This window comes from Trichomycterus rosablanca, chromosome 3, assembly GCF_030014385.1.
Source record: "Trichomycterus rosablanca isolate fTriRos1 chromosome 3, fTriRos1.hap1, whole genome shotgun sequence".
Classification (NCBI taxonomy): Eukaryota; Metazoa; Chordata; class Actinopteri; order Siluriformes; family Trichomycteridae; genus Trichomycterus; species Trichomycterus rosablanca.
Window position 1 is genome coordinate 2,965,001 of NC_085990.1, and position 16,070 is coordinate 2,981,070.

At 41.1% G+C, this 16,070-nt stretch overlaps 1 protein-coding gene across 2 annotated transcripts in view; it reads left to right on the forward strand.

Annotated features, from left to right (window-relative positions):
- Nucleotides 1-16,070, forward strand: part of mroh1 (maestro heat-like repeat family member 1) — a 52,587-nt gene that overhangs the window by 13,952 nt on the left and 22,565 nt on the right. For both annotated transcript variants that reach the window (XM_062992437.1, XM_062992439.1), the window contains exons 9-22: nucleotides 219-311; nucleotides 1,109-1,187; nucleotides 1,714-1,827; nucleotides 3,085-3,158; nucleotides 3,552-3,674; nucleotides 4,235-4,342; nucleotides 5,446-5,590; nucleotides 7,787-7,830; nucleotides 8,889-9,030; nucleotides 10,422-10,474; nucleotides 12,039-12,146; nucleotides 12,969-13,088; nucleotides 13,490-13,612; nucleotides 15,029-15,175. In XM_062992437.1, coding sequence (XP_062848507.1) covers nucleotides 219-311; nucleotides 1,109-1,187; nucleotides 1,714-1,827; nucleotides 3,085-3,158; nucleotides 3,552-3,674; nucleotides 4,235-4,342; nucleotides 5,446-5,590; nucleotides 7,787-7,830; nucleotides 8,889-9,030; nucleotides 10,422-10,474; nucleotides 12,039-12,146; nucleotides 12,969-13,088; nucleotides 13,490-13,612; nucleotides 15,029-15,175 — 1,473 coding nt within the window. The remainder of the gene's footprint in view (nucleotides 1-218; nucleotides 312-1,108; nucleotides 1,188-1,713; nucleotides 1,828-3,084; nucleotides 3,159-3,551; nucleotides 3,675-4,234; nucleotides 4,343-5,445; nucleotides 5,591-7,786; nucleotides 7,831-8,888; nucleotides 9,031-10,421; nucleotides 10,475-12,038; nucleotides 12,147-12,968; nucleotides 13,089-13,489; nucleotides 13,613-15,028; nucleotides 15,176-16,070) is intronic.

Genomic DNA, 16,070 nt, shown 5'->3' on the forward strand with positions numbered 1-16,070 from the left:
TATTACACATTATTATTATTATTATTATTATTATTACACACATTATTATTATTATTATTATTATTACACACATTATTATTATTATTATTATTACACTTTTACTATTATACAGATCATTTAAAATCATTTTAAAGTGATAGAAAGTGCCAGTAATCGGTAATGCAGTGTGCATATGTCTGTTTCTTCATTAATTTATTAATTTGTGTGTTAATTGGCAGAGCCTTTGCCAGCTTTTGGAAGCCTCAGTGAACATGGGCAGCAGAGTTCTGGAGACTCAGATGGACAATCTTCTCACCGCTTTACACCAACAGGTTCAGGAAGTTCTTTTTTTTGTTTTTACATGTATGGTTCCTCCTCCGCCCCTCTGGCTTGTGTAAGCACGACTGTTTCGTAAGCAGGTTTTTATTGCACACAGACCCACCTCGCATGTGCAAACCTGCTGAAAGCTTTTAGTGTTTGTGTTAGATCTGAGTCACGCTGCTGAGCGCTGATCTGTCAGTCATCAGAATTTATCAGTATTTGTTGGTCTAAAGTTTTCTGTAGCTGTTCTGACACACAGCATAGTGTAGAGTCCTTTTGGAGGCAGCTTAACCACTTAGCCAACATTTGATTACATTAGATTAGATTAGATTTAACTTTATTGTCATTGTGCAGAGTACAGGTACAGAGCCAATAAAATGCAGTAGCATCTTAATTACAATTAAACTGCAGGAGTGACTGAGATAAATGTAGTAAACGGTTAGATAAGTGTAGTAAACAGCTAGGTAAGTAGTAAACCGATATTGCTGATTGTGTAGTGTATATAAATGGTGTATATTTAAAGAATTAGTGATGAAAAGTGGTTAAAAGTGACTAAAATGCACAGAAATATTGTGATAATGAATGAGTATAAATAAAACCGAGTATATAACATACATCCAATATATACATTATTGTTTGTGCTGGTGTAAATAGTGCAAAAGTGCAATGGACTAGCTTGTGTGGCTGAATATATCATAATTAAGGCTGAAACGTCAGGAAGAGCATCCGACCCCTAAATAAGGGAGCAGGGGTTTGAACGCTTTCTAAATCCAGTGAATATGCACAGAAACGTGTTGTTCTCTTTCAGGTGTGTTCACCTGTGGACTATAACAACCTTCCCACTGTAAAAAACCACAACGAAGTACTGCGATGCTTCACCGTGCTGGGTGAGTTCTCTTTTTTACTGGTACTGGTATACAGATGACATTTAAGAAACCAGCTTTAAATAACGTCTTTTACAACATTTAATTGAAATAGGAGGAATTTATTCCTAAACGACGCTGTAAAACGGTTCAGGTGACCGTCGGTACGCGGCTCTGGTTAGAAATAGACGGATTAAGTTCTAGCGGTTTAATCCTCAGACGCCTCGGCTCCTGCCGACGTTTCCCAATTAGGAGTTTGGCTCGTCGACTAGGCTTTCCTTGTGTTTGTATTTTATTAGCGTTTCTCACTGACTGTGTAATTCCTCGCTGTGGTTTGTGTAAATCTGTAAGGTAATCCATAATTAAATGCTCTGACACGTTATTTTGGCGGCTACTGAACAGTAATTATTGGTGGTTAAGGATGTACGTTTTATTTTTGGGCATTTCTTTACATTCATGATTTATAGTTGGCCTGATTAATAGCTGTTTTTTATTGTTCTAGACGTTTATTCACGTCGTTTAACGTAACGCTCGTCTGTTTCTGATGCAGCCAACGCGTATCCAGACCGCTTGACGTTGTTTGTCCTGCAGAGGCTGGAGAACAGTAATGAGAGAAGCAGAATGGGCTCGCTGGCTGTGCTCAGACACCTCATCAACTCAACACGTGAGCTTTTCAGGCACTAACGGACACAGCACATAACATTCGCCCTCTTCGAGTTGGAATCTCGGCTCTGCTACCGGGCCGCTGGGCGCCCCCTAGCAGGCACAGTCGGCAGTGCCTGGCGCAGACAGAATTGGCCACTAAAGTCTGCAGGGTGGGAAAAGACGGGGCTGAAAACGGGGCAGGGTCTTCGAGTGGAGAAACGAGGAGATCAGGGCGCAAACCCTCCAAGCGTGAATCCACCGAAGTACGGGGAAATAAGAAGTGGTCGGAGAGCCTACCTCAACCCGATTGGCGTCCCCAGCAGCGGAAGACAAATTGGATATGACTAAATTGGCAAAAAAAGTGAGAAAACACATCAATAAAATAGAAAAAAGAATAGTTTTCAGGACAGTTCTGCAACTCGTATCTTGCTCATACTGTAGCGCTTGCCCACATTTAGAAACCTGTGGTTTGGTATGTTTTCTTTATCATAACTGATAATCACATTATAACTTTTTCACCATCTCTTTCAGTCTTCCTTTGTGGCTACTGGACTGGTATAACTCCCTACTCACTGGTACAAACTCCTCTCGCTTACAAAAACACTAGACAGCACAGAAATCTGCTGCTCGTCGCCTCATCACGCATCACACCCGTCAATCCAAATTAATCAACTTTAGAACGGTCCTAGTATTAAATAAAAATAAAATAATACACACCCGCCGCCAGGACGTTGAAATTAATCGTGAATATTCCAGTCAGCAGTAAAAGGTGTTTTCTTTCCCCGTCAGTCATGTTTGAATGCATGCTGGTTGGGTTAGTGGCTTTGAGAATTTGAGTGTTTTCTTTTTGTTGACGTTCATAGTTAAAGCTGCGTTAGATTTTAATAAATCAAAGGCAGGCGTCCAGGTGGCGCAGCGAGATATTCCGCTAGATACTCCTCAGGCGCCTACTGACGGGCATAGTTGCCAGTGCCTGCAGCAGACACGTCTCTGCTAGGGCGGGATGACCGGACTACGTGGATGGGGCGCTGTGTAAGGACCCTGATTGGCAGAGGGAGAAGAACCTGTGCAGGATGCATGGGTGAAAAAGGGTTCCACTAAGGGCTGGTCGCCGGTTGGAGGAGGCGTGAGCAGCAATATACCCACCACAACTGCAATCAGGGATCCACCAGCAGCGGAAGACAAACCGACTACGATAAATTGGGAGAAAATGCATAAATTTTATAAATAAATAAATAAACTCTGTATAAATATGTTACTGTTTTACCTTCTTTAGCTGCCATAATGGAAACCAAGAAGCTGCTCATTCTTGCGAGTATCAGACAGCCTCTAGTCGACCACAGCAATAAGGTGAGCTCATCAGTAAGTTAATAATGCATCATAAATAAAAACCTGATCTTGTTTCTGACATTTAATATACTGTAGATAACATTCTTTAATAAGCGTTTATTATCAGTATTTAATTGAATTGAAGATTTTTTTTACATTTCGCTTTAATCCAAAGTGACATACAGTTATCAATGAACACAATTCAAGCAGTTGAGGGTTAAGGGTCTTGCTCGGGGCCCAACATGGGCAATCGGCAATCACAAATCTTAGAGTTTGAATTTCACAGCGAATTGTATATATTACACAGTAATGAAAAGAGAATTCGGTGTGGCGATGCAGCTTCCTGCTTTAACATTATAAAACACCCTCCAGATAAAGCGTATCGATGTACTGATCGTCTGCATTACTGCGCAGGTGAAGAAGAGTGTCGTTCAGGTGATCAGTGCCATGGCTCATCACGGTTACCTGGAGCTGGAGGGCGGAGACCTGCTGGTACGCTTCATCGTTCAGCACTGCGCCCTGTCCGACACCTACTACGTACGTCTTTCATCTTCATCATCTCACACATGTAGCCTGTACTCCTGATTTATTTTAATAAATAAGAACGGTTACACTCTATATGGCCAAAAGTATTTGGACGCCTGACCATGAGCTTGTTGGACGTCCCATTTAAAAAAAACAAATGGTTTTAAAATAGAGCGACTACAGCCGCTCTTGTGAGAAGGCTCCTCATAAGACTTTGAAGCATGTCTGCGGGAATTTGGCACCTCAGTTGATGTTCCAGTTCATTCCAGAGCTGTTCAGTGGGGCTGAGGTCAGGACTCTGGACTTCTTTTGAGATGTTTACAGGGGCCTTCCCTAAACTGTTCCTGCAATGTTGGAAGCATATAATCTCCTTTATATAACTGATTTATTACACCTGTTAGCACTTGGTTCAGCTGGAACACATGAATTCAAAAATTAGAAGCGACGTCCCAATACTTTTGTCCATTTAGCATTTTAGCCAGGAGTATTCATTCTGGACCGGTCGATAGCGCAGTGTGCCGGACAGTCAGTCAGTGTGTGGACGCTGATCTGATCTCAGGTTGTGTTTGCAGCGAGGGCCACGCCCCAGCGATCCAGAGGAGGTGACCAACGAGGCCCTGAGGAGCATGTGTGATAACACACTCCACCTCTTCACCACGACCGTGGGCCGCCTGACCGACGTATGAGCACACACACACACACACACACACACACACACACACACACACACACACACGACAGAAGAAGAATGGTTGTATTGAACAAGCAGATGTAATAATCATGCAAAGAATGTGATGAAATGTGCAGAACTGCTAAGCTCTTTGTTTTCTTGACACCACAGTTATGTGTAAGTAGCTTCTATTTATGGATAGACAGACAGACAAACAGATATTTTATTAATACCCAAATAAAATTAATGTAAGGAATCATTAATCCCTAAAGGGTCTGTTCAGATTTTTTTTATCCCGTATAGCTTCCAGCATTACTGTAGGACTGCTGACACTCAGCATTTATTAATTGTGGATAGTTGTCTGTTTGTTTATTAGGGCGCATTCACATGAGAAGCGCTTTGATCTTCACAAAGCTGCTGCTTTATTCAGCGCTCGGCTTGAGGCGAATCTGTGTTTGTGTGGAATGAGCATCAGATCGAGTGTTACAGCTCCACGTGTATCTGTGTTTATCTGGATTCTCCTCCCTGTTTCACTTTTAAACTTGTGTAACAGCTCGAGCTTCTGAGAAATGGTGAGAATCAGAATCAGCTTCTCCCAGAGTCTAAAACGCTTCTGGTTCAAAATAAAGCTTAACGTGGTTTAATGTAATAAAAGAAGTAGACAGGAGCACTAAACTTCTCTTCATTATTACTGCTCATAAGTTCCTCCACTAATCACATTCCTCACTCGCTGTTTTACTACAGTAAGTCACGTTAAGTGTTGTTTTACAGCCTCATATCAAACAGTTCGTCTCATTGGAGGAGCTTTGAAAAAGTCAGCGGCAAACTGGGTCAAAGTTCAATCAGGTGATCGGGAGCCCGACGCGTGCAAAAGTGTGCAGTGCACATTTCGTATCTCCAGTTCACCTCATTTGCACGTCTTTGCGCTGTGGGAGGAAACCGGAGCTCCTGGAGGAAACCCACACACACATGGGGAGAACATGCAAACTCCACATAAAAAAGACCCGGACCCAAGACTCTTAAGTCGAGACCCGGCTCTCTGCGCTTGAGCTTTAAATTTGATTGAATTTGACCTGTGTGTGTGTTGTGTGTGTGTGTGTGTGTGTCGTGTAGGTGCTGTGGCCGATGCTGCTGTGCTACCTCACGCCATCTCAGTACCTTAACGCCACCGCGCCTCTCTGTAGGAGCCTCATCCTGCTCGCCAATAAAAAGCGTTCAGCTCAAGAACCCAATTTCATCATCAGCTTTAACGTGCCAGGTGAGCGCTGCCAAAATACAGCGTATATCTTCGTCACACACACACACACACACGCACACACACTCTTATGATGTCGTTGATGAGCACAGCTCCAGACACCTATACGTGCCGGGGGCTTTAAACCATTCTGTTCAGGTTAAGTCAGGCTGGTGCATAACACAGACCGACTCCACAGCAGCTCTAAGCTCTGGCCTCACGCCTTTTTTCCACTTTTACTTCTTTTTTTTTTGCGATTTTAGCCATTTCCGAGCAGTTGTCTGACTTGCCATTAACTCTGGTTCTAATTAGTTCAGTAAAAAAGTACATCTATCATTTGAATAAAGCTTTGTCATCCTGGATTGTTTTCTTACGCCTGCAGTGATTAACCTGAACACTTAATTGGAAAACGTTCCGACTTGCTGTTTATTCATTCGTACATGTATTTATTTCATCATTATTCAGTCATCTTCAGTAAGCGCTTGATACTGATCTGTGTCGCGGTCGGTCTCGAGCCGAACCAAAAGCTCTAAGCAAAAGGCTGAATGTACTTTGGAGTGGACACCACACACCTACCTATGTAATTAATCACTTAAACAAGCATTTACTGAATTCAGAGCAGTCATTTCACCTACTGGTATGTTATTGTCAAGTGGAGACACTCATGTGGATAAAGGAAACAATACCAAACTCCTAACAGACACTAGCTGAGCAAACCATTCTTTCTTGTACAACCTGCTGCGACCTTCCCCCTCCTCGCTAATCATGGCAACAGTAGCTGAGAACTGAACTAGTAATCAGAGGGCTGTTTGTTCAAGCCCTAGCACTGCTAAAAAACCCTAATGAGCAAGCCGAGGGCAACAGTGGCAACGTAACACTCCCTAAATATTACACGGAAGTAACCTGTAGAGGAGCAACAGGGTCTCAACTGGGTCCCTTCATCCTAGGGTGGCCTAGAGCAGGGGTTCTCAACTGGTCTCAGCCCGGGACCCACATCTTCTCATGGTCATTAAGTCGCGACCCACTTTTATAGAATACAAACCAAACAAATTTATTTTTGAAAAATAGCCTTCAAAAACACATTTAAACATACATATGCATGCAAAGTGAATTTAAGAGCAATTGTTTTGAGAAACTGAGGAGGACCATGCCAGCTGCATGTATAAAAGTTACTACAATACATTTAAATATCAAAACTGCATAAAATAAATAAGGCTACAAAACAAGATGCTTTCACCTAACCTGTCTTTTGTGGAAGTCAGTGAGACAGTTGGGCCGCTGATTGATCCAGCACCTCTCTTACCATGTCCATGGCAGCGGGTAAAATAAGCTCTTCGGCTATTGTGTGGGGTTTCTTGGCATTCGCAATACGGTGAGCTACGTGGTAAGACGCCCGGAGCGCATGTTCTTGTTTGGAGCAAGATGCTGTCAGACACTTCTGTGATACCTTCAGCTCATGAAGTCGTCATTGAAAAAACTCCACCGGCTTGTCTTTACATGCGGGATGTTTAGATTAGAAAAATTAGATTAAATACTTTCTGTGTTGAGTTTGCATGTTCTCCCCGTGTCTGCGTGGGTTTCCTCTGGGAGCTCCGGTTTCCTCCTACAGTACAAAGATGTGCAAGTGAGGTGAACTGGAGATACTAAATTGTCCATGACTGTGTTTGATATTAAAAACTTGAACTGATGAATCTTGTGTAATGAGTAACTATCGTTTTTTGTCGTGAATGTAACCGAAGTGTGTAAAACATTCCCTTTTTTCCGATTTTATTATCAAAGAAAATCAGAACATCGTTCCTATTCCAGTCGGACAGTACACTGTATTAAATTTCTGTGATATCTGTAGTAGGTTTGGCTGCTGTAATAAAAAGGGAAGCTGGAATTATTCCTATTGCTTCCTATGAAAGAAGGAAAATAGATTTAAGGCTTTAATAAAAGTGTGTTCGTACTCAGCCAGGGCATTTTTCCTGCTCTCTGAGACACTTTCAGTTTGGTGCTCTGCATGAGAACTGGATTGCATGTGTTGTCATTATACTGTTGTATTAAAGTGTATAAAAGTATATGCTTTTATTGTATTAAGTCACAGTTGTAAGTTTATTTCGATAAAATTGTTGGCTAAATGCTGTAAATGTAAATATAAAACTTTATCATTATTCATTTGGCTTTGGATGGACCTGAGTTAATGATTTAATCTCTTCTCTTGTTATTTTGTCTGTACAGGTTCTAGTCTTCCCTCACAGTATTTACTACTAGTAAAGCTCTTGGTAAGTTTGTCTACACATTTAATATTTTACCATTTTAGAGAGTGAAGTGGTGTAAGAGGGATCATATCATGAAATGGCACAAGAGGGGGGTCAAATCGTATAAATTTATAATACATTAATGCTGATTTACACAAAACTTTTGACAGTTTGGACTTTTATTGCTTTTGTTAATGTAAAAATAATTCTTTGGATAATACTGTGTTGATGAAATATTATGTTTTTTATAGGGCTGTCGAAGTTAACGCGATAATAACGCATTAACGCGACCTCAATTTAACGCGATTAAAAAAATTAGTGCCATTAACGCAAATTCTAGTTCATGTTGACACTTGACTGGTAGAACAAACGTTTTAATGTCGGACTTGCCACCGTTTTTCATTTGCGGTTTGTTAACATAATGTAACCGATCGTGGTAGTGATGCACTTGCATAATAAAGAAATAAATACACGCTATATTCACAAGTTGTCGGGAGCAGAACACTTTATTACACTTAATTAACTTCTTCTCCTGTACCGAATACCGGAAAGCTGAGTCAAGCACGTTAGTTCATGAACTATGGAAGCCCCAAAGGGTCAAAACACACTCACTTCGTGTAGAAACGTCCATCAAACCATCGTCACGATACAACCACAGACAAGTCTGATACAATAACTACGCCTTATCCCACCTAAAGCACCGCTGATCTACAGTGTTTGCTGATGGAGAAATTCTAACCTACAATCTGACATTTACTGCCTAGTATGTGAGTGAATAAACTCCCTTACAGTTTTCTCTTGTCCCAGCAGTTTTTAACATAAGTACATTTAGCATAAAATGTGTTCACCATTTTAATTGTAACATTTCACTTAAAAATCCTTGTTTTCTATAACATTTACACAGATTTTTTTAAATGCGATTAATCGCGATTAACTATATGAAATTCTGAGATTAATCGCGATTAAAAATTTTAATCGTTTGACAGCCCTAGTTTTTTATCATAAAATTGTTGTTTTATTATGTTTAATATAAACAATCTGTTTAAACGCTTTGTATAATGACCGCGTGAACGATGCCTCAGGTGAACTCTTCCTTCCCGTTCTGGTATCGAGGACACGGCGCTCCTTCTCTCAGCCTTCTGAACGCCATCGGCCCCAACATCCACCCTAAAGTAGAAGAACTTTGGGAGAAAGAAATTCCTCAACTCCTCACATATCTGGAAGGTCAGTGAGCACTTTAACTGATATGTTAGTAAAAGCCAAGTCTGCTTGTTTTTAATACATTTAACAGCAACTATATAAATTAAACTATAATGGGTATTGGAATGTATTTTTATACGTATCTGAATATAAATAATAAATAAAAAAATGCTTTTAGACAATTATTTAAAGGCTTTCACACATTACTGGCTGCTGTTTTCGGCTTGTTATTGTGTGTATTTATAAGACTACATGTAATTACTTATTAGTACTACCATATTAACTAAATATAATTACTTATTATTACTATAATATTAACTAGTTTCTTAATTACTTATTATTACTATTATTTTAACTGTTATTACTTATTATTACTATATTATCTGTAATTACTTAATTACTTATTATTTCTACTGTATTAACTATAGTTATTTAATTACATGTTAGTAATACTATTAACTATATATAATTACTTATTAGTACTGCTGTGTAAATTTATTACTTACTAGTACTACTGTATTAACTTTAATTCATTACTTATTAGTACTACTGTATTAGTACATTAACTATAAGTACTCATATTTACTATAGTTATTTAATTACGTTAGTACTATTATAATAACTATAACTTATTACTTATTAGTACTACCATATTAACTTTAAATAATTACTCATTAGTACTACTATATAACTATAATTACTTAATTACTTATTAGTACTACTATATTAACTATAATTACTTAATTACTTATTAGTACAGTACTACTATATTAACTATAATTACTTAATTATTTTTATTAGTACTACTATATAACTATAATTACTTAATTACTTATTAGTACTACTATATAACTGTAATTACTTAATTACTTATTAGTACTACTATGTAACTGTAATTACTTAATTACTTATTAGTACTGCTATATTAATTATAATTACTTAATTACTTATTAGTACTGCTATATTAACTATAATTGTTACTACAAATAAAGAACTACCTCTGATTAAATGTTCTTGGCTTGGTTGGTAGCACTGTCGCCTTACAGCGAGAAGGTCCTGGGTTTGATTCCCAGGTAGAGCAGTCCTGGGACTTATTGTGTAGTGTTTGCATGTTCTCCCTTTACTTTACTTTTAGCGTTTTCTCTATGAGTACATAAAAACAAAATTCCTCAATTGTGGGTTTAAAAGTAGCTTCACTAAAAACGTGTTTTTTTTATTTCCATAACCAAGAATCCTAAACACTTCCAGACGTGTCCACGAATGATCCAAGGTCTCGCTTTAATAAGAGACATTATGTTTTACATTTCCTAATATTTTCCTAAAATCATGCACCGCTGACGGCTTAATTCGGAATGGTACTAACATTTTCCTACTTACGTTAATTTCTTTCACTTTTTGTGTCGCTTCATGATTAGAATCTACAGCAGAAACTCTGGACGGGAAGAAATGGGAGGAAAGTATTTTACGGGTAAGCAGCCGCACCTCTGTGTGTCCTAATCTCACTTTTTGCGGTGTCAAACTCATTTCACTGAGGGCCACATCTGCATTGTGGTGGTGTGTATCTACATTTATATTGTACTCCTTTACCACAGACACGGCCTCATAACACAAGAGACGTACCTTGTTTTCACTTTCCCATCTGTCATTAAATTTCTTCCTTCTGCTTCAATTTTCTCTTCTTGTACATTTTGGGATTATTTGTAAATATTTCTCAACATCATCTAGTGGCGAGATGCGTCACTTTGCAGGCCACAAAATCGGCATGCATTGTGGGAGATGCAGTTTATGTAGGATTTTACAGACGATTGTTCTGCCCTCGCTAAGTTTCCCCCCATTCTCAGCTAGACAGACAGACAGACAGACAGCTCCCTCCGAAATACTGTTATGTCGGTTTTATTTGCTTCCCAGCTGTGTGATACACTGTGTGCATCGGAATGGAGTAAAAACTACAAAATACATAGCCGCTCAGGTGGCGCAGCGGTAAAAAGAAACGCGCTGCAACCAGGGCTGGATTCTGAGAAGCGTGGTATCGAATCCAGCCTTGCTTTACCGGTTAGAAGCTGAGTGGCTGTATGAGCAACGATTGGCCGGTTGCTCATGTGGGGGGTGGGACAAAGAACCGGATGTGGGTCTCTCTCTGTCAGAATGCGATTGCGTTCTCTGCCGGCTGATTGGAGGCGCTTACACAGAGATGGGAGAGGGTGCCCTTAGGGTGTGTCTCTCCGCATGCAACGCTAGGTGGCGCCAAACTCGTCATTGTGTGGGTGGCAAAGATGCATCTGGCTGCTGCTCGTGTTTCGGAGGGGATACGGGTTAGCTTCAATCACCTCGTTCAGGGCAGGGTTCGGCATAGACAGAGAGGAAGCACGATGCTAATTGAACAATTGGATGCGCTAAAAGGGGAGAAAAAGGGGTAAAAAAAAAAAAAAACAAAAAAAAAAACTACAAAATACAAACAATAAAAACGTAATACAGTACATGCACATAGCTGTAGTACTAAAAGTGTTACATCTGGTACAATATGAAATTTAACTAAACATAAAATAGCGCTAACGAGTTAGCATCGTGTGTAAAAATACTAATTACTATAGTAACGCTAACAACCGTATTTAATCACAGAATTACGGTAAATTCGTAACTGAAATGCTGTATCGTACTTGCTAAACATTTACAAACAACTGAGAATATAAACGTCGACGACTTACAGACGATGCTTCTGTATCAAATTGTGATAGAATTAACGTCTATTTATTATTGTTTACGCTGCTGACTACGTTACCCCGCGTTCTTTTGCTGCTAAAATGTAAAAGTGACACGGCATCTTAGCAAAGGTCAGAGTTAGTTATCATGACTACGATGTCATCGGCTGCCGCTTAAATGCGCTGGTGTCCCATTAAATGAACTCTCTGTAACTGATCGAACCATCACAACAATCGTACGTCTTTTAAGCTCTCGCGGGCCTTGAGTTTGACACTCCTGATCTAAGAGACTCTGTGCTATGTTATAATATTTTGTTTTTATTTTGGGGAAAGTTCCTGTCCAAAACTCTGATGATTATTGATGAAGGACAGTGGAGCTGTCAGCTAGCGGGCGAAGCAACGCGATACCTTCCAACCTACAACAGCTCCTTAGAAGAGAAGGTCAGTAGGTTTAGCAGGTTTGACTTTTTGTTATGGTCTCTTTGTTATGTATCAAATTATATACAGCAGGAATATAAGGTCATATCAGTCAATATATGCATTTCATGCATTCTTAATTCCATAAAGCAACATACACTATTTAATTCTTATTGAAACTTATATAATCCCCCTGACCGAGGACGCTTCTCAACTGACACACGCCCCCTCCGACACGTGCGCAGTACAGACTGCATTTTTCATACCGATCAGCACTGTGCACGGAGAGCCACACCCTGATCAGCATTATTCCTCAGCCCTGTGCAGGCGCTATCAATCAGCCAGCAGGGGTCGTAATTGCGCCAGTTATGAGGACCCATGATCCGGCTTGCCTCTAAACCTATGAACAACAGCCTATCGTTGTTCATGCAGCCGCCCAGCCCAGCCGGATGGCAGAGCTGAGTTTTTATGAATGTTGAAAAAACATGCTGCGAACTATAAATTAAAACTAAAGCCTGATGTATCAAATATGCTACTTTTTTTAATACCATATCTTTTTTCAATACCATAAATGCCCGAGAACGTCGTCCTGTTTGGGTTTGAACCTCCTGAGCTGACGTATGCACACTGAGGGTGGGTGAGGGTGCGTTTCGAATCAGCACTCTCACTCCATAGAGATCTGTAGCTGCGCTCTCGCTCTCTGAAAATGAATTTAAAGTACATATTTCAAAGTATTAAAAGTAGGACCGTTATAATAGTTTTCAAAAGTATTCGGACAGGAGTTTTTTTCTTTATAACCCGAGTGAAAATGCAGTTTTGTTTTACGATTAATTTGGTATTTCTTAGAGCTTCCTGTACAAGTGCATCGGCGTGGCTTTGCAGCGATCCACCAGCAACGAGCAAGTGAGGAAACAGCTCCAGGAGATTCTGATCAGCGCCCGCCATAACGACGCCACAGAGCGAGAGGTACGCCAGCGAGAACGCGTTTCACACCCGTCCATCATTCCTTTTGTTTGCTTTCACCTCGTCTTATCTGTAAGGCGTCTCTCGGGTCTTTCATTTATTATCTAGCGCGCTCCAGACGCCGGCGGTCTCGGCCGCGGACGCTCGTTTGACGTGACCTCGGTGCAGCTTCCTGTCAGAGCGTCCGGTTAAAAGCCTCGGCTCTGATTTGTTTGTTTCCTTCTATCAAAGCTGACGCGAGTGAACGGATGATCGGCCGAGAGCCGTCGTGGCTCGGCTCGAGGCTGTGATTTTGATCTTATCGCCGAGATGTGATTAAAGGATGCGGTCGAGAAAGTTCCTAACAATCGTATACATTTATTAAGTTCGATAATCAGAATTGCACGGCGCGTTTTGGTTCGCAGGGCGTCGCGGTGTGCGTGGGCCTGTGTGCCAGCAGTCATCTGGATGCCACTCTCGCCAAGCTGGACGACTTTGGGAAATCCGACGCCTTCAAGAAAGCCTCTGGGATATTCGGCCTTCTCAAAGTAGGTTTGAAACAAACACAGTTTATTGGTTTAAATTCAATCATTAAGTGCTTTACAGACATGCATTGTTAACCCTATAACACCAAGCGTATCATATTTGATACATGACTTTTAGAGACCTCTACATCTAGGTTTTTTAAACTCTGGGTTGCAACCGCAAAATGGGAGAACAAAATAACGATAATTAAATAAACTTGTACTCGATCGCCCCCTTGTGAAGGCTTTATGTTACATTTTGTAAACCACAGTGGGACCAGATTGCAAGAGCGTAAGATGCATTGTGTTGCCTGGCTCATGTTAAGTTTGAAAAACCCTGGTCCAGGTCATCAGTATATTGTTTTCCTGCAAAACCTGATGTATACAATTAGATACATATCTTCTGCACCCTGGTGGATTATCCGTGTACTGCATGCACCAGACGACCTTTAATCGAGACATCCGAAATGGCCTTCGCCAATTTCTGTGTGTATCAAATTATATACAGAAGGTATACACCGATCAGGCATAACATTATAACCACCTTCTTGTTTCTACACTCACTGTCCAATTTATCAGCTCCACTTACCATATAGAAGCACTTTGTAGTTCTACAATTACTGACTGTAGTCCATCTGTTTCTCTACATACTTTTTTAACCTGCTTTCACCCTGTTCTTCAATGGTCAGGATCATTCTCAGCACTGCAGTGACACTAACATGGTGGTGGTGTGTTAGTGTGTGCTGTGCTGGTATGAGCGGATCAGACACAGCAGCGCTGCTGGAGTTTTTAAACACCTCACTGTCACTACTGGACTGAGAATAGTCCACCAACCAAAAATATCCAGCCAACAGCACCCCGTGGGCAGCGTCCTGTGACCACTGATGAAGGTCTAGAAGATGACCGACTCAAACAGCAGCAGTAGATGAGCGATCGTCTCTGACTTTACATCTACAAGGTGGACCGGCTAGGTAGGAGTGTCTAATAGAGTGGACAGTGAGTGGACACGGTATTTAAACACTCCAGCAGCGCTGCTGTGTCTGATCCACTCATACCAGCACAACACACACTAACACACCACCACCATGTCAGTGTCGGTGCAGTGCTGAGAATCATCCACCACCTAAATAATACCTGCTCTGTGGTGGTCCTGTGGGGGTCCTGACCATTGAAGAACAGCATGAAAGGGGGCTAACAAAGCATGTAGAGAAACAGATAGACTACAGTCAGTAATTGTAGAACTACAAAGTGCTTCTATATGGTAAGTGGAGCCGATAAAATGGACAGTGAGTGTAGAAACAAAGAGGTGCTTTTAATGTTATGCCTAATCGGTGTATAAGGTCATACTAGTAAATTTTCATTTGATGCATTTCATGAATTATTAATTCCATACAGCAACGTACACTGTTTGTTTATTTATGTAAACTAATAATAAAACAGGATAAGAACGACGTGGATGTAGAGAAGATGAAGAGCACGTTGATTCTGTGTTATGGCTATGTGGCGCTGAACGCCCCGGAGGACCAGCTCCTCATCCGCCTCGACAACGACATCCTCCGCAGCATCAGCAAGCTCTTCAACACCAAGGTAAAAACCCCAGTGCTGTAACATGAGCTCGAACCTGAATTTAGTCATATCCAATGACCCACCTCTACTGCTGCAGATCTCCACTCCTGACAACGGAGAGCCCCCTCCGAAACGTGCGCAAGAGCCGACCGCTTCTTTTCACCTGCTCAAGCTGGGTTCATATGGAGATCCGTATCGAGCACTGAGTCATGTTATCCCCTGTCCAGCAGAGTCCAGCAGGGGTCGTAATTGCAGCACATATGACAAATCCCGTTCAACTGTAAGGATTCCTCATAACTGCTGCAGTTACGACCCCTGCTGGCTGATCGATGGTGCTGCGCAATGCTAAACCACATATGAACCTTTCTGGTCCAGGTGAAAAGAAGCGGTCAGCTACTGCACGTGTCGGCGGGTGTGTGTGTTTGTTACAGCTCTCTCAGCAGAAAGTAAAAAGCAATCGGGTAATCGGATATGACTAAATTGGGAGAAAATCTGCCAGATGTATGGAAATGAAACTGGCAGTAAAATGATGCCCAGTGTTCCTCTCTGTTTCTCTCTGCTGTATTTAAACTTAACCTGATGGTGAGTATTTTTAGTTTTAACAGGAAAAAAATCCACCAGTGAGGGAAATGTCGTGTTGTGACCGATTTTTGGCACATTAACGACGTGGTAATACTTTCCTAAACGCCGCTGGCTGTGGATCGTGGTCGAAAACCAGCGTCTGCTGGAGAAGCAGCCTTGCTTGGCTTGGCACTGACCCTAAATGACCTCACGTCAGCGAGAGCCTGACTGGAGCGAAGCCGCCTGGAGGGCCTGGTTAGGTGTTTGTGTTTATTTTAAGAAAAACAGGGTGGCACAGCTTCTAATGGCTAAACTTGATTAAAACAATCGCAAAAGCTGCCAGTATATTAAAATG